Source organism: Ptychodera flava, chromosome 3 (assembly GCF_041260155.1).
Source record: "Ptychodera flava strain L36383 chromosome 3, AS_Pfla_20210202, whole genome shotgun sequence".
Taxonomy (NCBI): Eukaryota; Metazoa; Hemichordata; class Enteropneusta; family Ptychoderidae; genus Ptychodera; species Ptychodera flava.
Genome location: NC_091930.1, coordinates 19,248,186 through 19,271,413, shown reverse-complemented (window position 1 = coordinate 19,271,413; position 23,228 = coordinate 19,248,186). Strand labels below are relative to the sequence as shown.

Genomic DNA, 23,228 nt, shown 5'->3' with positions numbered 1-23,228 from the left:
GAAAGTATAAAGTAGTCCGCCAAATTTGATACTCATTTGCATAATTTAGCGTGAAAATACCGAAAAATTATTGAATGGGCACGTGACTAATTTGCATAGTTATTTGATGGCTTGTGACATTCTCCCTCAATCTGTAAGTACGTTTTTAGCTGTTTGACAAGGAGTTTATTGTTAACATTTTGTATTATTATGATAAAATTAATAAAGTATAGGAAGCAAACTGTGTGGTCAATATGATATGCAATTTATCCTGCCAAAAACCGAATTTTGAAAAGGAACTATTTTTCTCATATGCACATTACTGAGATTCAATACCAACTTTATGTGGTGGGGCACAATAGAATAATCTGCAGTACATATGTCGTACTGTCTTATTTGTCATTGAGCATTCTGCATACCAGCACAGATTACTTCTATATTTAAAGCGGACAAACCCTCGTCAAAGAATACGGGAAAAACATAGCTCTTTGAATTTGGGTAGACTGTTGAGTAAGTCAGAGAAAGAACAGAGGCTAACCAGTGCCCCTACAACCTAGCGAGTTAGCATTGGCGAATTCGAAGTCGTATTGATTCATGCTGTTATGACAGAAAAAGGAGGTTAAGTCAGTAACTATCTTTCAAATCAATTTATTAAAACTAGTTACTAAAAATATGGGAAATTAACAGCAATTAGCAAAAGAGAACAAAGAGTAGATTACATCGGATGGTTTAGAAGCTACTTTAAAAAGTCTCCAGGTATATGAGTCCAGACAGACACAATTTGGTAAGAAAATGAGTCCGCCTGTGGCTAAGGGCTTGATGGAACCCTTCTGAAGTTCATATAGTAAATATCCAGGCAGTTCAAGTTTATAGACTAAGTCTGGAAGTCCATATTAGGAAAATATCCCAAAGTTTGACCTGTCAATTGTACTGTCCTGTATTTAACGTCCATCGAAAAGTTAGGTGATTCTGAGATTACTTCATCACTTTAACTATCATAAATTTAGAGAATTTGCAATAATGACTGGCGTGTGTTTCCTAAAAGCTTCATGTAGATATGATTATCACAGTTCCTATGTAATATTGGCTTACATAAACATGACGTTGAAGAGTGTTCTAGACTCATCGAGATGAATACGGTCACAGGGGAGAATATTTTGAAGTCTAGTTCCGATTTGAAGTCTTGGCAGTGATTCAACACTTTATGACACTGATATGACAATTGTAATAAATTGTAGGCTTTTTAATACGCCAAATGTGTTCTTTAAACTTGTGGATTGATAACAATTAACACAACACCATCGCACCGATGGTAAAAGCAAAATGCACGATTACGCTATTTAGATTTTGTTGAGGCAAAGGTAGAAAATTGAATTGATAGGGCAATAATGAAATCCAATTGACTGTATCGATATAGGGCAATAATGAAATTTAATCGACTGTATCGATATTGTGATGAATTTCATTTGTCTTTGAAAAAATGAAAGTCACATAAAGGGTCAAATACGCGTTCATTTACAGTTACATGCCCCATTTTGCGACACTTATTTACAGAGGTGTTTGTTTACTGGGAGTTTGGTGATAAGCATTCTATCAAACTGTATAACATACATGTCTGAAAAATCATTCAAAATTATTCCTGAACTACGATGAGTATGATAATTTGAATTCACAAAAAATGACGTAAGTATAATTTTCGTTTTGATCAAAATCAAATGTAGCTATCATTTTAGGCTTAAGTGTTCGTGGTTCCTGTCGCATATTTATTGCTCCGAATTGAGTGAATGTAAAACACTTACTGCTTGAAAATTGGTATTTCCGTCATCCATCAATTAGTTCTATGTTGTTAGCATAGGGCATCATCAGGTATAATGAATTTCATAACATAGAAAGTGGTCAGTAAAACAAAGGAGAGTCGTGCATGTAAAAAGATTAACGTAACAGGTATATTCAGAACCCTTTGTAGAGGTAATGATAAGGATATAATAATAATTTATTGTTTAAAGACCACTACACACCTTGTCTCAGTGGTCTGTACATTACAGAAAATTACTGGAAGAACTAAAATAAACGCAGAAAATACAAAATAACTCACAAAGGAAAGAGTGTAATTAAAAATAATCGATAAAATCAAGCAAGCTAAAATCTAGACAAAAGGATCCCACCTAAAAACAGCAAAGAAAGTATTTTAAAAAATTTCACTAAAAACGATAAAAAATAAATAAACTATAAAACATGCAGGTAAAAATTATATCCAAGTCAACAGTAGCATTGACGAAAAATAATGGTTTTAAGAGACGTCTTAAAAAGAGCGAATTTCTTTATCATCCTAAGTTCGGGCGGCAAACTATTCCACAGTTTAGGGGCATACACGCTAAAAGCTCTGTCACCATATGTTCTAGAAAGTTGTTTCCCGTGATCTTTGACAGAAAAGGGATTCAATCTTACACCGACACTCCTTCTGGTATTATGTACTGGGCTATCAATTGTTACTAGTTCTGATAAGTAATTTGGAACCAATTCATCTTGATGGACAATTTTAAAAACCAAACAAAGAATTTTAAACGGATTCGTTCTTCTACTGGAAGCCAATGTAACTCCTTGAGTATAGATGTCATATCAATGTGACGGTCCATCTTCCGTCCAGTTACCAAACGAGCAGCAGAGTTCTGAATGTGTTGAAGCTTGCTCAATTTATATGCAGGTAGGCCAAAAGTAGACTGTTACAATAATCTAACTTCGATGTGACAAAAGCGTGAACCAATTTTTCAGCACTGGACTGGTCTAACAATTTTCTAATTTTACTTATCCGCCAAAGTGAATGAGATGCCACCCTACAAACATAGCGAATATGCTCGTCCATGAGACCGAACGAGTCAAGCATTACGCCAAGGTCACGTACAACAGTGGATGGCGAAATCGTGGCCTCACCTATTCGTACATTCATAGAACCAAATTGTGAACCAACCGTACAATTTCGGGGTGTAAACCAGACAACCTCTGTCTTCCCGTCAGTAAGTGTCAACTTATTGGACATCATCCAATTACGAATTTCATCGACGCATGCTTCTATACGCTGAACAATAGTGGAGCTGGTAAGGATGTGCCATGATAAGAAAGGTAGACACTGAAGTAAAATCTAACCATTAACTCGTACAGTTATTTGTTTTATATTTATTTATTTATTTATTTATTTATTTATTTATTTATTTATTTATTTATTTATTTATTTATTTATTTATTTATTTATCTTTGTTTATTGTTTGTTGTTTGTTTAGGGTTAATAGGTGTTTGTTTTGTTTGTTACTTTGTCTTCTCTTATTTGGTTTCATAATAAGTGCCAATTGGCAGCCAATTACAGTGAAAATCAGTTAAAAATAAACAAATCAAGGGACATAAACAATAGACAAAGGAAAAATAAAATCTAGTTTTTAATAAGAACAACAGTTAAGTTGAATAACAAGCAAAGTTGGAAATGAATCCGCATGTTTTCAAAGGTAAATTTAACAGTGTCTCCTTCATACACTGGTAAATTTGCACTGTTCACATTAACTGAGAGAATCAGAAAGAAAATATAAAAGTTCATTCTCAATAAGAGTATTTTTGATATTTTTAGAAATAACCACCAGCTACGGAAAAAACAATAAAAAGTTTCAGAGTGTAATAATTTAAACGCTATGAGTAGCATTCGTGGTAACAATAAAGATGCATTTCACTTCATTCATTTATTCAGTCATTCATTCATTTTCTAAATGGAAAAATGCTACGTTACTTTTGCACTGCACACATTTCTCTTCTCATCATTGACAATAATGAGCTTCGTTAACTATCACAAAATTTCAAGGATGTTATCAAAAGTCAATAAGATCTCGTGTAAGAAAAAAAGGCTTTGGCATAGACTAATTTTTTCACATTATTTACGTTTTGCACACCAAGGCATTCGTATTTGACGAAATTCCTGGACTCCATCGAATCAAGCCAAGTGATTACAGAGGCATACGGTTGAGGTCAAGTTGGACGTGGGTGATACCTAGGTTTGTAAACAAGAAGAACGCACAGGTTAGATTGCAAAGCAGTGTTCTGTTCTTCTACTCATTGCAATAAATGGAACTTACGTGAATATAAAAAAATGTATGGGTTGTTGATGACAGCCTAAATTGTAGACATCACCGTTAACAGTTTCTTTTGATATTTGTGGTCTGGTGTTGTTTTACTGTGTAAGTTTCATGATGCACAACTTATCAAAACTACTCACACATCACTCGAACAATGACCCGACACCCCCAAAACTTCTTTTAATTACGCTTACAAGTGTTGTTGAGTATTAATTAAAAAGAGTTTTCGAAAATGTAAATTTTCGCTGAATTTCTGCGTATTTGTTGAAACAAAAACGTTTCTTTGTTAATCTCCTTATTTTCACTTTTATAGTTTGATGTGAAACTCGTCAAAATACAGACATGTCACTTGAATACGACGAGATATCCATAATAGTCCGTGGGCTGGAGGGGCCCACCGTGCACCCCCCCCCCCCCCACATCCCTACTTCTTGGGTATTTTTATGTTCTTTAGGACCTGATGAACAAGAAAAAAGATGTTAACATTGGATATTTTGGGATGCACTACCTATCTGGGCTGGTTTTTGATTTGCATGTACCGCAAAAAATGGCGAAAAATGGGTAGGGGTAGGGGTACTATATCCTCCCCTACATTGAGTAAACTAGCATGAAATAGCACAAACCATACATTTTTGGAAAGCTGAGATTCTGCTCTTTATGAGAAACACCAACTTTAGCAAAATTAATTTGTGTACATAGAATAGGACGACTTTAAAATGAATTTTTTTTGACAATTTTGAAATTTTTTACCCAAAATACCATGTAACAGTTGTGATTTACTTGTTATTAAGCAAAATTTTGACAGCTTTTTGTGTTTGAATTATTTATTCCCACATATTAAACAAGAAAAAAAGTGTTAACATTAGATATTTAACTATACACTACTTCTCTTGAGTCAATTTTGAATTGCGTGTATCTGTATGGGGTGTGCAAAAGCTAGGGGTAGGGGTACAACATTCTTTCCTTGATGAAGTAAACTGGCTTGAAATGCCATATACCTTATAGTTTTAGAAAGCTTAGATACTGGTCTTTCTAAAATGCATAAAGTTTAGTGAAAAAATATGACGTCATAGAATTGGATAACTTTAATTCTGGTAATTCAGTATTTTTAACCGAAAGAAAATACGATAACTATTGTTTCCTCCTTATGAAGCAAATCAAACACATTTATGGATGTTATTTACTAATTGCAATGTGCTGAAGAAGAAAATAAATGTCAAAATTTTGTATTTACTATGCATTATTGTCTCTAGTCACTAAAATAGCTAGTTTTGCTACATTGGTATATCGTGAATGGGCATTTTATTGTTATGCAATGAACTAATGCACAGCCTTAAAGAGAAGACTCGAAAACGTGCACACATAGTCATATTGCCATTTTCTCCTTCAAGTAAATAGATTATTGACGACTGTCTATTGTTATGATTTAATTTTTAAAAATTTTTCTATAAAATAATTTTGTTTAAGGCGTATTTGGAAAATTGTCTATGCCTCCTTGTCTTACTTTATATACAGCAAGCATTACTAACAATCTATTAGGCCGAGGCTAGAGGGGCGTCTACGTGCACCTCCCCCCTCACCCCACGGGATAACAAGCCTGTAATTTTCAGAAGCCTTGGGATCCCTGGAATAAGAAATGGGATTTTAACAGACAAAATATAGGGACTCAATAGCTGTTACGGTCATGTTTTGAAGGGTACCACAAAATCACGATTTTGTGACCCACGTGGATTTTTGTCAAACCTGTCTTCTTGTACGTGATCTGCTGAGCTTACTGTTTAACATGACCTAGGTTATGGGGTATCATTAGAAAGGTGATTTATTCTTCTTGAAAATGGTATATAGCAATATGCAATATCTTCTATAGTTTTCATGAAATAGGGCCATAATTTACCCCATACCCCAAAGTTTTATGTCACAAATTACTGTCAAAACTAATCTAAATTCCACCAATTATTTACCTATACATAATACAAAAGGCAATACTGTGTATTAACTTTGTGTTATTTGCTACAGGTACATGTTAGAAACTTGGAATAAACTTTTAACAGAAAAAATATTGGGATCCTGTAGCTGTAACAGTCATATTTTGAAGGGTACCGAAAAATCACAGTATAACTGACTCGCATTCGTTTTTGTTAAACCTGTCTTCTTGTAAGTCTTCTGCTGAGCTTAGTTTTGAACATAACGAGGCCAATGGGGTACCATTAGAAAGTTAATTTACTCTTCTTTAAATGATATGTTGCAATATGCAATATCTTCTATAGTTTTCATGAAATAAGATCAAAACTTACCCCATACTCCAATTTTTATGTCGCAAATTACCATCAAAACTAATCTCAAATTCTACCAATCATTTTCCTAGGCACATTACAAAGGCAATTCTTTGTATAACATATATTTATTTGGTACAGGGACATGTCAAAAATATGAGTAAGACTTTAAAGAGACAAAATATTGGTATTGAATGACTGTTACTGGCATGTTTTGAAGGGTACTGTGAAGTCAGAGTATTACCGACTCGCATATGTTTTTGTTAAATGTGTCGTCTTGTAAGTTTTCTGCTGAGCTTACTTTTTACCATAGTCTAGATTATGGGCTGCCATTGGAAAGACAATTTATTTGGCTTTAAAATGACATATTGTAATATGCAATATCTTCTATAGTTTTTATGAAATAGGACCAAACCTTACCCCATACCCCAAAGTTTTATGTCACAAATTACTGTCAAAACTAATCTTAAATTCTACCAATTATTTACCTAGACATTATACAAAGGGCAATGATTTGTATCAAATTTGTTTTATTTATTACAGGTCAATGTTAATAATTTGAAATAAACTTTTAACAGAAAAATATCCAGATGCTCTAGCTGTAACAGTCATATTTTGAATGGTACTGCAAAATCACAGTACTGCCAACTCGCATACATTTTTGTTAAACCTGTCTTCTTGTAAGTCTTCTACTGAGCTTACTTTTTAACATAATGTAGCAAGTTGGGCATCATTAGAAAGGTAATTTACTCTTCTTTAAAATAATATATTGCAATATGCAATATCTTTTATAGTTTTCATGAAATAGGACCACAACTTACCCCATACCCCAAAGTTTTATATTCCAAATTACCGTCAAAACTTATCTCAAATTCTGACAACTATTGACCGGGACATAATATAAAGGGCAATGATTTGTATTAAATTTAGTATATTTGCTTTAGATTTATGTTAGAAACTTAAAACTAACTTTTAATAGAAAAAATATTGTGATGCTGTAGCTGTAACAGTCATATTTTGAAGGGTACCACAAAATCACAGTATTGCCAACTCGCATACGTTTGGTTAAACCTGTCTTATTATAAGTCATCTGCTGGGCCTATTTTTTAAACATAACCCGGCTATTGAGGTATCGTTAGAAAGTTTTTTTTTCTTCTTTGATATGACATATTGTAATATATAATATTTTCTTCAGTATTCAGGAAATAAGACCAAAACGTACCCAACATCCCTAAGTTTATATTGCAAATTACTATCACTACTAATCTCAAATTCTACCAAACTTTTACCTAGACATACTACAAAAGGCAATGATTTGTATGAAATCTGTTTTATTTGCTACAGAGACATGTTACAAATATTAGATAGACTTTTAACAGACGAAATATTGGGAATGAATGGTTGTTGCTGTCATGTTTTGAAGGGTACTGTAAAGTCTCAGTCTTGCCCACTCGTATGTGTTTTTGTTAAATGTGTCATCTTGTAAGTCATCTGCTGAGCTTACTTTTTACTCTAACCTATCTTATAGGCTATCATTTGAAAGAAAATTCATTTTGCCTTAAAGTGACATATTGTAATATGAAATATCTTTAATAGTTTTCATGAAATAGGACCAGGCTTACCCCATATCCCAAATTCGCAAACTGCAAAGTTTTCGAACAGATGTAGTTTGCACATCAAACTAAGGGCTGGGTAAGTTTTTTTTCCCTTCATTACAACTTCAGATGATAATGCACTTTATCATATGCTAAAATAAATAGTGATAAAAGCTTTGTAATGATACCCTATAATCTGCGTTACGGATAAAATATTGGTTGGCAGATAATTTCATGGAAACTTGTTTAATAAAATTTCACGGGTTTCAGCAACATATATCCTGCTAACCTTCAAACTATGATGTAACAGCACTTAAATCACAATAATTATCCTGTTAATGGTATCTTTCATAGTTGGAAATGTCTCTGTAACAAATAAAATAGGTTTCATACAAAGTTTGTCTTTTTTATAGAATTTATCGAAATTAAATGCTAGTTTTGACAGTAATATACACATAAAACTTTGGGGTATGGGGTAAGGTTTGGTCCTATTTCATGAAAACTATAGAAGATATAGTATATTACAATATGTCATTTTAAAGCCAATAAATTGTCTTGCAATGGCAGCTCATAATTTAGACTATGGTAAAAAGTAAGCTCAGCAGAAACTTACAAGACGACACATTTAACAAAAACATATGCGAGTCGGTGTAATACTCTGACTTCACGGTACCCTTCAAAACATGCCAGTAACAGTCATTCAATACCAATATTTTGTCTCTTTAAAGTTTAACTCATATTTTTGACATGTCCCTGTACCAAATAAATATTTTTATACAAAGAATTGCCTTTTGTAATGTGTCTAGGAAAATGATTGGTTAGAATTTGAGATTAGTTTTGATGGTAATTTGCGACATAAAACATTGGAGTATGGGGTAAGTTTTGATCTTATTTCATGAAAACTATAGAAGATATTGCATATTGCAACATATCATTTAAAGAAGAGTAAATTACTTTCTAATGGTACCCCATTGGCCTCGTTATGTTCAAAATAAGCTCAGCAGAAGACTTACAAGAAGACAGGTTTAACAAAAACGAATGCGAGTCAGTTATACTGTGATTTTTCGGTACCCTTCAAAATATGACTGTTACAGCTACAGGATCCCAATATTTTTTCTGTTAAAAGTTTATTCCAAGTTTCTAACATGTACCTGTAGCAAATAACACAAAATTAATACACAGTATTGCCTTTGTGATTATGTATAGGTAAATAATTGGTGGAATTTAGATTAGTTTTGACAGTAATTTGTGACATAAAACTTTGGGGTATGGGGTAAATTATGGCCCTATTTCATGAAAACTATAGAAATATTGCATATTGCTATATACCATTTTCAAGAAGAATAAATCACCTTTCTAATGATACCCCATAACCTAGGTCATGTTAAACAGTAAGCTCAGCAGATCACGTACAAGAAGACAGGTTTGATAAAAATCCACGTGGGTCACAAAATAGTGATTTTGTGGTACCCTTCAAAACATGACCGTAACAGCTATTGAGTCCCTATATTTTGTTTGTTAAAATCCCATTTCTTATTCTAGGGATTCAAGGCTTCTGAAAATTACAGGTTTTTTATCCTGTGGGGTGAGGGGGGAGGTGCAAGTAGACGCCCCCTCTAGCTTCGGCCTAATAGATTGTTAGTAATGCTTGCTGTATATAAAGTAAGACGAGGAGGCATAGACAATTTTCCAAATACGCCTTATACAAAATTATTTTATAGAAAAATATTTAAAAATTAATTTATAACAAGACAGTCGTCAATAATCTATTTACTTGAAGGAGAAAATGGCAATATGACTATGTGTGCACGTTTTCGAGTCTTCTTTTTAAGGCTGTGCATTAGTTCATTGCATAACAATAAAATGCCCATTCACGATATACCAATGTAGCAAAACTTGCTATTTTAGTAACTAGAGACAATAATGCATGGTAAATACCCAATTTTGACATTTATTTTCTTCTTCAGCACATTGCAATTAGTAAATAACATCCATAAATCTGTTTGATTTGCTTCATAAGGAGGAAACAATAGTTATCGTATTTTCTTTCGGTTAAAAATACTAAATTACCAGAAAAAATCGATTTAAAGTTATCCAATTCTATGACGTCATATTTTTTCAAGAAAACTTTATGCATTTTAGAAAGACCAGTATCTAAGCTTTCTAAAACTATAAGGTATATGGCATTTCAAGCCAGTTTACTTCATCAAGGAAAGAATGTTGTACCCCTACCCCTAGTTTTTGCACACCCCATACAGATACACGCAATTCAAAATTGACTCAAGAGAAGTAGTGTATAGTTAAATATCTAATGTTAACACTTTTTTTCTTGTTTAATATGTGAGAATAAATAATTCAAACACAAAAAGCTGTCAAAATTTTGCTTAATAACAAGTAAACCACAATTGTTACATGGTATTTTGGGTAAAAAATTCAAAATTGTCAAAAAAAATCATTTTAAAGTCGTCCTATTCTATGTACACAAATTAATTTTGCTAAGGTTAGTGTTTCTCATAAAGAGCAAAATCTCAGCTTTCCAAAATGTATGGTTTGTGCTATTTCATGCTAGTTTACTCAATGTAGGGGAGGATATAGTACCCCCTACCCCTACCCATTTTTCGCCATTTTTGCGGTACATGCAAATCAAAAACCAGCCCAGATAGGTAGTGCATCCCAAAATATCCAATGTTAACATCTTTTTTCTTGTTCAGCAGGTCCTAAAGAACAAAAAAATACCCAAGAAGTAGGGATGTGGGGGGGGGATGCACGGTGGGCCCCTCCAGCCCACGGACTATAACTGTGTGTAATGACTACAAAGGTATAGTTGCGGTTTCATTTGAAAAGCGTTTTATTGTTAGCCCTGTTGTTTTAAATGTTAAAGAAAAAAATATTTGCTGAAATTGAAAGCTATTCCATTTTTGATCACTGGGTGTTCATTTGCAAGAAATGACACCAACTACTTTAGATATTTTTCTTATTCTTTTAAAAAGCATGGCTCTTATTGAAATCTTTGATTCGAACAACCCTGTGTTAACGTTTATTGAATATTGACTACAATTAGAATTTATCTGCTGCCACAACTTTACCTTACAGCCGTCACTGTTCCAGGTCCCGGACACTTTATTCAGATAGTTACATGACATATGCTTGGCAGTCATGAAGAGTTTAACATCATGTTCTAAGTTTTGAAATGAATAAAAATGATATGGTGATTTAATGTAATTGCGTCAAATCAGGTAACCGTTAATTATATTACGGAAAAAAATTACGTTTGATATATTTTCAAATTACAGTCTTTTTGCAAATCATATTATCTCAATGTGCCTACGGTTTGCATGTGTGTGTCTTAAAGTGCTATTGATCGTGACATTGCCAGGATATAAGTCAAGAACGAACTATCTATGAAAATAACATTAAGCGAAGTACATTAAGCTGCACGATGCTAAAAACAAAAATTGCTCTATCGAAGCTACTGATAAATGTATATCAACAAAGGTGAGAAAAAATCAAAATGCATGGGGAATACCGTAAGATACCGAAAAAAACCCGTTTAATTCACTTGCTTGACACTACAGGATAGAAAACACATTTTTGTATAATCTTCTCCCAGACATACATTGAGGCTCTTAAGAACATACACTATAATTTCTAAACTTACTCTGCTGAAGGGTACAGATCAGTTGATATCCTTCTGTAGTCATATGATAGTTTTCAGGAATAAAAATACTTGAATGAACGCCATGAAAGTTGACATAGAAAGACGGCTTGAGAACGTGGAGGGAAAACTCGGTTAAATTCCCATCGAAGTCATCGATGATGTATAACGTCATGTTTCCGTAAAGTGGCACTGAGCTTTCGAGCTGGATAACCACTGCATGGAACAGTTGTGACATCTGCAATATACATACTGGTTTAAGTATACCTTATTTGTAGATATAGTAAAATCGAGCAAACTGATCAGGCAATGTAATCAAAGTTGTTCTACATAATATATATATATATATATATATATATATATATATATATATATATATATATATATATATATATATATATATATATATATATATATATATATATATATATATATATATGTGTGTGTTATGTTATATATATATGTGTTATATATATATATATATATATATAATATATATATATATATATATATATATATATATATATATATATATATATATATATATATATCATGCTACCATGCGCCATTCTGATTGGACGAGAGCGATGCTAAAATATTGGTTTAGCAGTGATAGCGGTGGTTAAAACGGGCCCCTAAACCAGCATTTTTGAAAATTGCCCGGTCGGTGCATTTGAACGATGTGGCTCTGAACTTAATCCGAAACAGTCCGCTTTGTTTCAAAGACCGAGTTCGAATTTCGATACAGAGATAAAGTATGGGTCTGTAACTCACCTCTTTGTGAAAGTAAGCGGTCGATGATGAAAGAAATCTCCGAAGTAACACATTTATTTTGGTATGATGATGTACAAAATTGTAGAGGGTAACAGTGCACTGTGTAGTTTGCTTGATCGATTCAGCAGGAGTCGAGACGCGACATACCGCTCTTTAAAACAAAGCTACTACTAGTATTCGTTCATACACAAATAAATTGAAACTTCCTCACTGTAACGGTACGTCAGATATTCCTTCCTAGAGTTTGGGCTGTAACAGACCAGGGTGTTCTAACGATGTAGCCCAAGAACTTGAAGAAGTTCAAAATAACAATGCGATCATTCCTGGCGACTGCGACGAAAATCGCTGTGTCAGCGTCCAGCTCTCGCTGAATCGGGCAACACACTCTGCTCGCATATTACAACTGTTCATACAGTCGCCGTAATCCATGTCTGGATTATTTTCTGGCACAAATTATCCATCCAAAATATCCATAAAAAATAGAACCTGTAACCCCACTGCACCACCTCCTCTGCCGTCTGTCTGAATGTTACGACGGTTGGCGCACACCGGACTGACAGTGAATGAGACAAATCTATTTTTAGTGTACTACGCAAAAAAAAAAAAAAAAAAAAGCCAGCGCTATTGTTTTTATGTAAATTTACGAAAAAAATTGTTACTTTTTCTTTTGCTTTGAACTCTTGACCCATTTCTGTGTCTGAAGCAGTTCGTGTTGCATGTAAATATTAATAAAATTTTGATGAACGTAATGCGTATGTTATCGTAGGATATTTTGTTCGTGTGTTGTCAACGTAATCCAAACTTATAAAAATGCTCGGTCTCGGGCGATAATTTTCCGACGTTACGATCTCTCAGACGTCAGTTTTCTGCATTTTGGACTGAAACTGACGAAAATGCCGGACCAAGACGACAAAGACACACAAGTTGATATAATATAATAGCAATAACCCCCTTCGCAGTCGGGTATACACTCGATTTTGGTACAATTCGCTCCATATAGCACCCGCCTATCGGCTCGTGCTATATGTCGCGCATTGTACCAAAATCTCGTGTATACCCTCCTGCGGCGGGGGTTATTGCTTAAATATATATATATATATATATATATATATATATATATATATATATATATATATATATATATATATATATATATATTTTATATATAATAAAAATAACAAAATTACTTCAAGTACAAAGTAATGGTATTTGTTACTCAAGTTTCATGCATCCTGCAATCATCAGACAGATGAAGTAAAAGTAATACTAGTTTAACACTCTTATATATGTATGATCGGGACGTACCATTCTATTTATAGGTGTAGTATTACTTTCACTTTAACTGTCATGAAACTTAAGTAACAGGTGCGATTACTTTGTACTTGGAGTAATTTTGTGTTATTATTTATAACGCTCTGCATTAGCATCGAGCACTGTAATTTCCCACGAGGACATCTGTATACTTCGATATATATATATATATATATATATATAATATATATATATATATATATATATATATATATATATATATATATATATATATATATATATATATATATGGGCATGCTACTGCGTCACAATAATACAATAATAGCTATTACTTCGTATGACGGAATTTTGCTTCAGACAAAGTATATTTCATAGAACCTGTACGGAGGCAACAAAATTTGCATCACTGCCTGAAAGCGGTGACCATTTAAATCCACGATGACTGTCTTTACCAAAAAAACATAACCGTTAATGTTACACAAATACTATGATGTGTATTTTAACATTGGTAACATTTTGCTCTCTCTCTCTCTCTCTCTCTCTCTCTCTCTCTCTGCTATACGTACATTAATTTTCGCCCCGAAGTAAGTGACGTCATCCTCTTCAATATATACACCATCAATCTGTAGTTTGATGTCAGATGGAGGAGTATCACTGGCAAATGTTATAATGATGTCTTCTTTCGTGTCTTTCGCTACGATACATAAAAGAATACCATAGTTGGTATTAATATTAGAGCAGGAGCGTATTGATGAAGTAATTATGCCTATTTTTAAACAAGCAGCTAGATGTCCTTTGCTAGATCTAATAACCGCCTTTTAGGCAGTTCATACTGTGTTTGAGTCCCTACCATTTAAGTCTATATGTGAAAACAATCCGACAGCAGCTCGCCATAGTTTTTGAAAAGAGACGACGAACATATAACAGGACGATACAATCAAAGAACAATAACTGTGCAAAGCTAAATATTTTACCTTTTATTTCAATGTCTTCTCTATCAGTAAAGGATAAACCAAGAACATCATTTGTGTACGCCTCATTTCCAAGTTGAAATGATCTTCTGTTTAACCATTTAATCTAGTTTTGATTCAATAAAAGTTACGAGGTGAGAATGCTTAAGGTTCCGCTAGCTTGTGCTGTTCCGAGAATCGTATAACTGTGATCGATATCAATGTGGCTATATTTTATTTGTAATTTCCCGGCTGTATTTGAAACGAGTAAGAATTTATCAGCCCTATATTCGAACGATTTTGACATTGTTCAATCGTATACATCGCTCATCGAGCACAATGGAATATGTGGATGCGTTAAACGAGCAGAAGGAAACGCGCGTTTTATCACATTTACCGTTTACGGGCCCCTCTAGTCACCTTATGCAGTGCGTTCTGCGGATGCCTCTTTGTGTTAATTGTCGAACGTTTATAAGGGGAGCAATAGGACTACAGCCAGAATATGGACATGTCTTGTGCTCTTATGTGTACTGCACAAACAATCGAGAAGCGCGTCTAAAATGACAATACAACATCACCATTTTCGAAAAGGGAAGAATATTGTAAGGCATTGCACGAAAGCAGTTAAAACTCCGCCAAATGAATGAAAAAATTATAATAAAAAGGTTTTCAGGAAATACAGCAATGGAGGCGCTCGGACATGGGCGCCGCACAGAGCCATCCTATTCTCGTTTAGCGACACACAGCACACATTTCCTCGAGCATTTTTTAGTAATTTAGTAATAACATCATAACATATTTTCGAATAAATTTGGATAATATGCATAGATGTTCACGCTAATAAGCCATGGTCGTATCATTTACTATAAAGAGTAAAAGAAAGCCAATATAATTATGTTCACACAATTTGTGGAAAAAACCAACCGTGCACATTTTTGACTTTGTCTTTGTCTCGGACGTAAGGAAATTATAACTCGGCCTATACTTACAATCCTGTTAAGGGTATCTTCAGTTGGTTGATCAGTAAAGAGGTTTTCTGCTGGTGGAATTTCAAATCCATTTCCATCTCCCATCACTATTGACACATTTGTGAGTTTGTCTGCGGTGTCACTCTCCAAGTTCAAACTTATTGAAGGCGTGTTCAGCACCACAGGGCCACCGCCAGGCTCAATGTAGCGTAAACGAAACTTTGCCAGGCTATCTGTTGCGTTCAACACAGATTCTATCAACGAATTTTTGTCTAGATAATCCTGATCAACCATAGCTGAAGAGCTCTGTAGCAGTGTTATTCCTGTATCCATTACATCTAGCATGTCTGTAAAGTAAATGAGTAAACGGTGGTAAGTGTATGTTTGATACGAGAATAAGGCAGGGGGAGAGAGAGAGGGGGAAGATGAGGGAGCGATACAGAAGGACAGAGACTGAGACAGAGAGAAAGATTCAGGGACAGAGAGACAGACAGAAGAGCAGACAGACGGATGGAGAGACAAAGACTGAGAGACCGACAGCCTGACATATAGGTAGACAGATAGTCGAATACAGAGAATGAATTCGCGATAATGTTTTGTTTCAAACAACTTATTAAAATTACAATACTGCAACGATCTCATTTGTAGCCTTGGTTTACTTAGTAAATGTATACATTTTCGGCTATCACTAAATCAAATTCATGAGTTTCGAAGCGCGAGAAATATTATTTAAACTTCATGTTAGGTTGTTTTTATACACTTTTTATGATATCATAGTTAATCTTGGGGCGTTTATCTGGTCCGCAGTTTTAGTAATAAATTATGCTTGTCACACTAATCCCTTGGGTGCAGTGTTTTACTTTCTCGTTAATCGCTAAATTTTTTTTTTCGTGTTTTACCATTTGTTTCTCCCTTTCACGTGGCAGATCGTTTTTGCACACAATGAAATAAATGAACCCCAGCCAAGGGAACGTATCTATAATGAACATGAATCAGATAGACTGTGCATTTTTGAGCATTTTGTCAGCACTGTAAAACGTCCAATGTCCGTTTGTCAATGTTGACCCTGACATTATGATCATCCTCGCTATGATATACATTAATTACTTCGGAAATTAAAATCGAACACAAAGCTAATTGTTTGACTACGTTGTCTTCGATTTCTAATTACGGTTGAATGTCATCGATTCGACGGTGCTCCTCGAAGCGTTATGAAACGAACAGCGATGTCAATGAGAGTGAATAAAACGCGTTGTTAGGTTTGTAAACACTCATTAAAATCAGAAAATAATCCAATTCTATTTTTCATAAATACGTTAATATTCCTCTCAACCGACACACATCTGTAAACAGGAGCATAATTTACAACATAAAAGGTACATTTACAAAGTCTTTGTCATAACTCTGTAGAGTGCATGCTGAAAGTCATTATGTAGTGTTCGCAATAAAATATAGAGTTGCAAAATGTCCTCACTCACCTTGAGCCATAGCCTGGCTTTCATTTACAGAAATGTTAATATTGGTAAGCTCAGCGATCGCATCTGATAAGTCACCAAGCCCTTCGACAATCTTTTGCACATACAAGGACGAAACAATGAAAGTTTTAACATTCCAGTCTTCAAGCATTGCTGATCAAGAAATTATCATTAGGCATTAAAATTTAATGTATAATAAATTGCTCCTACGAATATTAACGGCGTTTACAAAATGTCCCGAAGTGAACTTTACCACATGCAAGTGTTATTTTGTTTCATTATACCTCCTGTAGAATAAATTGCCAGTTGAATATTATATCGGTGCCTACCTTGGATATTGATACGTTCTTCCAGTTTCCATTCTTATCATCAAACAGCGGCTTTGAGACAGCTTCATCCGTTTAGTCAAGCAGAAGAAATAAGAAACGGTTCGATCAATTAAAAAACAAACAAAAACTTGATGTCTTGAAGTGAAAAAGGCATTTAAAGCAGAAATGAATAGGACATTGTAACCGGTTTGTTCTCATAGTAGGCCGCAAATAATGCTAGGCCACTGAGTGTGATGACGTTTCGCCGTCATATCGTCAATAATTGGGAGGTAAAAAGAAATATCTGACAGAAAGAAAGCCATTTCTTTCTTGCTGAATACGACAGAAGCCGACACATACCATAATTTCCTAATACCTGATTTCATGGTATTTGGCCCTAGCGTCGTTACCCCGATAAGTAGCCAGGATAAAGTGTTTTGTTTGTTGATAGATTTGATGAGTGAGTAGGTGCCAAGAAGAGATCAGATGTGCGTTAAATTGTGAAAAGAATAGTGTCCAATGTGTCGATATTGTTATCAATTTTATAGACTGTAAAATAAACAGATAAAAACCAGTGTTATTGGGAACACCTACACGCCATGAAGCTCGAAACTGTTCCCTTGTACGGCCTACCTTCTATTGTAACAGAAAACCAACATTTAGCGGTATTGCCCGAAGGATCCTCAGCTTCATAAGACACTGTTGTGACACCGATGGTAAAGTTACTTCCGGGTTCATGGCTTCCAGTCACAGTGACATTGCCAGAATTGTCGGTTGCGTTCGGGAACGTCCACGTTACTCGAACATTAGGCATGTGTATGTAAGTCGTAATCTCGATGCCAGGTGGACATGTAATGATAGGCTTTTCAGAGTCTGGAGAGGGAGGAGCAACGATTACGTCTGGTATAAAATAATGCGAGAAATAGCGAGTAATGGACAGTTTCTCACTTTTTTTGCGAGAATGCTGCGAGATTCGATTTTTTTTGGCACTCAACGGGAGAGAATTTATTTTCTTCCCAAGGATCTGCGAGAAACAGAATTCTTGCAATTAAACAACGAGAACGTTTTTCTTGCTCTGAATATGCCAAATATAAAATTAAGCCAAAACATAATTTCGCTGATTGATTGCGAGGTTTTTATTTTTCCATGAAAAAAAAATCCGCCAATTGAGGGAGAGAACAAAATGAAATCTCGCAGCATTCTCGCAAAAAGCGGAAAGTCTATGTCTCGCTATTTTCCCACAATATGTTCTACTATTGAATGTACAAAGTGTGAACTAGATGAAACTAAATAGTCAATTTCATGTTGACTGAAAACCAAAAACTAACATGTGAAAAAAATAAGTAAACAAACCAAACGAAACAAACAGAAAAAAGACGGGCTATTTATACAATTACTTTCCAATTAGATCGGCTTTCGTTTTCAAGTTACCTCGAACTGTGACAGAAAATTCGCAACTAGCGGTATTGCCCACTGGATCTTCAGCATCGTAAGACACCATTGTGACTCCTATGGTAAAATTACTTCCTGGTTCGCGGTTTCCTGATACACGGAAGGTACCAGAATTGTCAGATGCGTTTGGAAGCATCCATGATACCTGGATGGTACGCATATTATATTCTAAATCAGTTTCGATGTCAGGCGGACAAATGACAACTGGCTGCTCTGAATCTGGAATAAGAAACGTAAAAACGTCTTAGTGCCAGCCAGATGAGTTTTAAAACGTTATGATACCTTTCATCGGTTTACGTACATCACCTTCTGGTTGAAACTTTGCGAACCAAGACAAGCGATATTTTAACTCGTTATTTCTATTTCGCGATGTACAATATTCAGTTTAATTTTTTCTATTCAAAAATATCAAGTAAAGTATTCTCAGAGCCTCTCTTTTCTCATACTTCGTGAAGTGTGGAGTTGAGTCTTGATACGACACTCATAGCTGTTTTTGCGGCACATTTCCTACACAATTTAGTACGTTGTTGTTTTAAAGCTGTGCCCTTTGTCGAACATATGTAGCGTCATCTCTTCAAATTGGTAACCATCACATATGAACTTTCAATGAGTAACTTGCACATTGATCAAATATGTATGACGCTTATCTTATTCAATATCATCAAGAGAGCTATCAACGGATAAAGCACTATTTATTTGAAAACGTAGTTACAGTAAGTACTGATAAAAGAATGATGTATTGACTCTCCGACATAGGTCTGATGATAACGTCAAGTGTTTCGAAAGGGGTTGAAACTACTTGGCCCACGTTTGACATAGTCCTATATGAATCTATGGTATGATACGCTTCAGTTACCCACCAGTAAAGAGTAGAATTCCAAATGACGGGACCGTTTATTCTTTTAAGCGTGCTTGATTTGAACATTAGAACGTAGAAGGTACAAATACTATAAGCCCTAGCAAAGTGAATGAGCGAGGCATATTGCTTTTGCAGAGACAGACATCTCTCTTAGCCTGTAATTTTCTGTCTGCATATTCTCTGACTTGAAAGATCCACATGCATACGCATTGTCTGAAATTAATTATTTCTGAGAAAAATACAATACAAGTTGATTTTGAAAGGGAAACATTTATCCCTTTTTAATTGAGTTTTAACGGTATCCTTTATATCATTGTTAAGCAATGTTTCTAAACTGTATAAATCCACCGCTGTTTATTAATTACTTTACCGACAAGCAGAGACTATATTTCTACACTATGATCGTTTTTATTTTTGTTTCCTAGTGAACTACTGCTCAGTAGATTTGACAATATCGAAAAATGCCTCCACTAGTAAGACAACGCAGTCGTATTTTGAAATATCATGTTCTCATACCTTGCACAAAACCTGATATCAGATAAGGGTATGCAGATTTATTCGGTACACTGTGCTTCAACCAACATCCAGGCCAATCACTACCAGGTTCCCCGTACGTCCAAGACCTACATCCAAATGTCTCTACGCAAGCTGCACAGCAGTCCTCTCTCGACGATTTTGAGAGTGGCATGCCGGCCATGTCTGATGCAGGACGATTGAAACCATCCTCAAAGGTACACAGCGACAGATCTGCATTAATAGTGCACAGTTGAAGCGAGAGTGAGGTAAGAAAACAAACGACTATGTATTCTTAAGTGAGTACAATTTATAATGTAAGTAATTGAGTACATAGATTAGCTCGTACATGTTTAAGTAAGACGGAGCTAGTTAAGCTGAATATTGGCTGGAAGACTTGTCGACAATAAACTTCTGAGAATCAAAATAATGAGTTTTTTAGGCGCAGTTTTGAAAAGTAATGTGTATTGCCTTCAACGTATCAGACTTGTATATACGGCAAGAAATTGCACATTCGAATCATGGCACTTTTTAACTTTGTGCAAGAAGAGTGACAGGAATTTTTTTCAAAACATCCTCATACCCGCTTCGCAGTACGATCTTCAGTGTTTACTTTGGTTTTCTTTAGGTACGTGTTTTGGCAGATCTATAAACGTAAACTTCAATAAAATTGTATTATCCTACAGTCCTATTCTTCATGCGTTAAAGTTAGTAGTTATCTTAAGCACGACGATACCATTTAGTAAGCTTAGATCACTGTATATAGTTTATAATAAACAACAGACACGTTAGCTTATTGCAGATTAATGTCAAAATGTGATAAAAATGTCAAATATAAGGTCATTATCGTTAACGTGTAAGCTTATGAATTTCAAGGAAAACGATGGTTTCCACTTGTTATACTTCCATGTAAAATACATAAATAACACACATACAATGACTTCGTTCGAAAAACTATAGAAAAAAATCCCCAAAAATATAATCATATGCCAACGGTAAAGATGGGATACATATGAAGAAAAGCTGCAACATTCTCTTATTATTTGGGGCAAATATTCTTCAGAGACCGCTTCGACATCCCCTGATAATTTTTGATTCCGTATTTTTCAAGGGGATATGGTGTCTGGAATTACTTGAAATTACAATGTGGACCCTGCCAAACCTCAACGGATGCGAAGCATAGAACGACGACATCGTCTTCTTGGCCTTGGCAAGTAGCAAATTGAAGGATGTACTTCCAAATGCTTACAGCCCGATGTTTCACAACACTATCGCTCTTTCCTGGAATGTCAGGGTGCTTTAAATGCGTCATTATTCTGTAAAGGACATGAACTGAGTAGCCTTCGGCTCGGGCGTCATCAATATTACCATCATGAGTACCACCCCTTTGGGAGGGCAACAAATCGTTATTTTACGCTTGCTGGCGTGTGTTATAATGTAAAATGCACCGCAGTTTTTGACACCCTCTGTTGCCTCATGTAGACTTGTGACCAACATAATGCTGATTAATGGTGGAATTTAGACTTTTTTGCATCCAGCATAATAATTGTGCAGTTAATGACTATGACGTCTTATCACACTTGAAATTGTAGAGTTGTGCATTTTAGTTCGAATATCCAGTATACGTACGTACCTAAGTCGGCGATGATCTGCAAACGCCGGGCGTGGGATATGTTCGAAACGTAGTAAAGTAAACTCTTGTAATAACGTACTGATGAAAATAAGTTAATTGAAATACTAACTTTGGCTCCCGGACAACGTTTTCCACCGGCCAAGGATACTGATTTCTCTTTAGTGGGTACCTGTTGGTTTGAAACTGACTGCAATATTACCCAATTCTTTGATAGACGATGCATTCCTGTAGTATTGATGCTACACTCATTGCACTTGTATGTAAATACGTACACTGTTAGCGAATTTGTGATAGAAAGACATGTCCCTTACCTTCGTTCTCAGTATTCCGTGCGTGTACACAATGCACATACAAAGACACTAACAGAAATATCACATGGCATGCACATGGTTTCCGTTGTGTAGCCATTGCGTTGGGCTTGTTGCACTATGATTTAAGCCAAACAGGTAGGCCATATAAACTATTCTAAAAACATTCGTCCTTTCAACAAAGAAGTAAGATTAATATTTGATGAAATTATGTTTCTCATTAAAGATGCAGGCAAGCGAAAAATTACCCCGTCACTTCTACTAAAAGGACAATTACTGTAAATTAAGCGATGTGCTCGGCTCGAAATTAAAAATAGGTACAAGTGTCTTGATCCTCAGACGACGGAAGTTCAAAAGAAATGTACAATCTACGAAATGACGGTTGGACGTGTAGCAAAATATGCATGTACAGTAGAAAAACTCGAGCCTTCAAATGTACTGAAAATCTTGCAAATAGTCCCAGAGACTTATCGTCGTTTCTGTCAGCAATGAACGCTCGTCGCCGCCTCGACTCAACTTGTTGACTACTATTCAATGTCCCTACTGCGTAATTGTGACGCAGTCTGCCTTTGGTCATCATCTACGATTATCATGTTGTTTGTGGACATAAGCAGGAGCTTTTTTACAATCAGGCAGGCAGACAAAATATCGACAACGGAGAAGAGTACGTAAATGTCAGTGGCACAGAAATTTATCGCTCCCCTCAAAACAAGATTCCATACAAATTGTAGTATCTTGTTTTGTATTATATTTCCACTGTTTTGCTTCATTGCCCCAATGGTTTCGGGAATTCCAAATCTAGCTCTGTGTGTATACAAGCGGCATTGTAGGCAGATGTAAATTCAAACAATAAGTTGATGATATGAATGAAGTAATTGCTTCTCACCTTCATGCATGCAAGTCTCTACGAGTACATAAAGCACAAAGAAAAAAATTAAGGGGTGTATTATTTGGAATAAACATGATTTCCTTCCGGTAGCCATTTCGCTGAAGTTGCTGCACTGGGCATCGTACCAAATGAGCCGGGGGGTTTTGATCCATCCGTTCAATATAATAGTATGTTAATAATTCACAACATATTTTTGTTTTTATAAGGGGT

General features: G+C 35.1%; 1 protein-coding gene across 1 annotated transcript; it reads right to left on the bottom strand.

The window, feature by feature from the left end:
* Positions 1 to 3,255: 3,255 nt before the first annotated feature.
* LOC139125245 (uncharacterized) lies at positions 3,256 to 22,292 on the bottom strand. The gene is made up of 12 exons (XM_070691346.1): positions 22,133 to 22,292; positions 20,192 to 20,422; positions 18,796 to 19,035; positions 17,998 to 18,237; positions 17,386 to 17,447; positions 17,060 to 17,150; positions 15,603 to 15,928; positions 14,638 to 14,740; positions 14,230 to 14,357; positions 11,621 to 11,855; positions 11,049 to 11,140; positions 3,256 to 4,009 (listed from the first exon to the last, which is right to left on the bottom strand). Exons 1-12 carry the CDS (start codon positions 22,227 to 22,229, stop codon positions 3,953 to 3,955), a joined length of 1,902 nt encoding a protein of 633 aa, XP_070547447.1. The 5' UTR covers positions 22,230 to 22,292; the 3' UTR covers positions 3,256 to 3,952.
* Positions 22,293 to 23,228: the final 936 nt, after the last annotated feature.

Excerpts from the sequence above, each read along its gene's own strand:
- LOC139125245 (XM_070691346.1), bottom strand. The coding sequence starts at position 22,229 with ATGGCTACACAACGGAAACCATGTGCATGCCATGTGATATTTCTGTTA. Across the intron at positions 14,741-15,602 it reads AAGATACCCTTAACAGGATT|ATTAAATGGTTAAACAGAAG; the intron begins GTAAGTATAGGC and ends AATCAAAACTAG. Across the intron at positions 14,358-14,637 it reads AGAAGACATTGAAATAAAAG|CGAAAGACACGAAAGAAGAC; the intron begins GTAAAATATTTA and ends TATGTATCGTAG.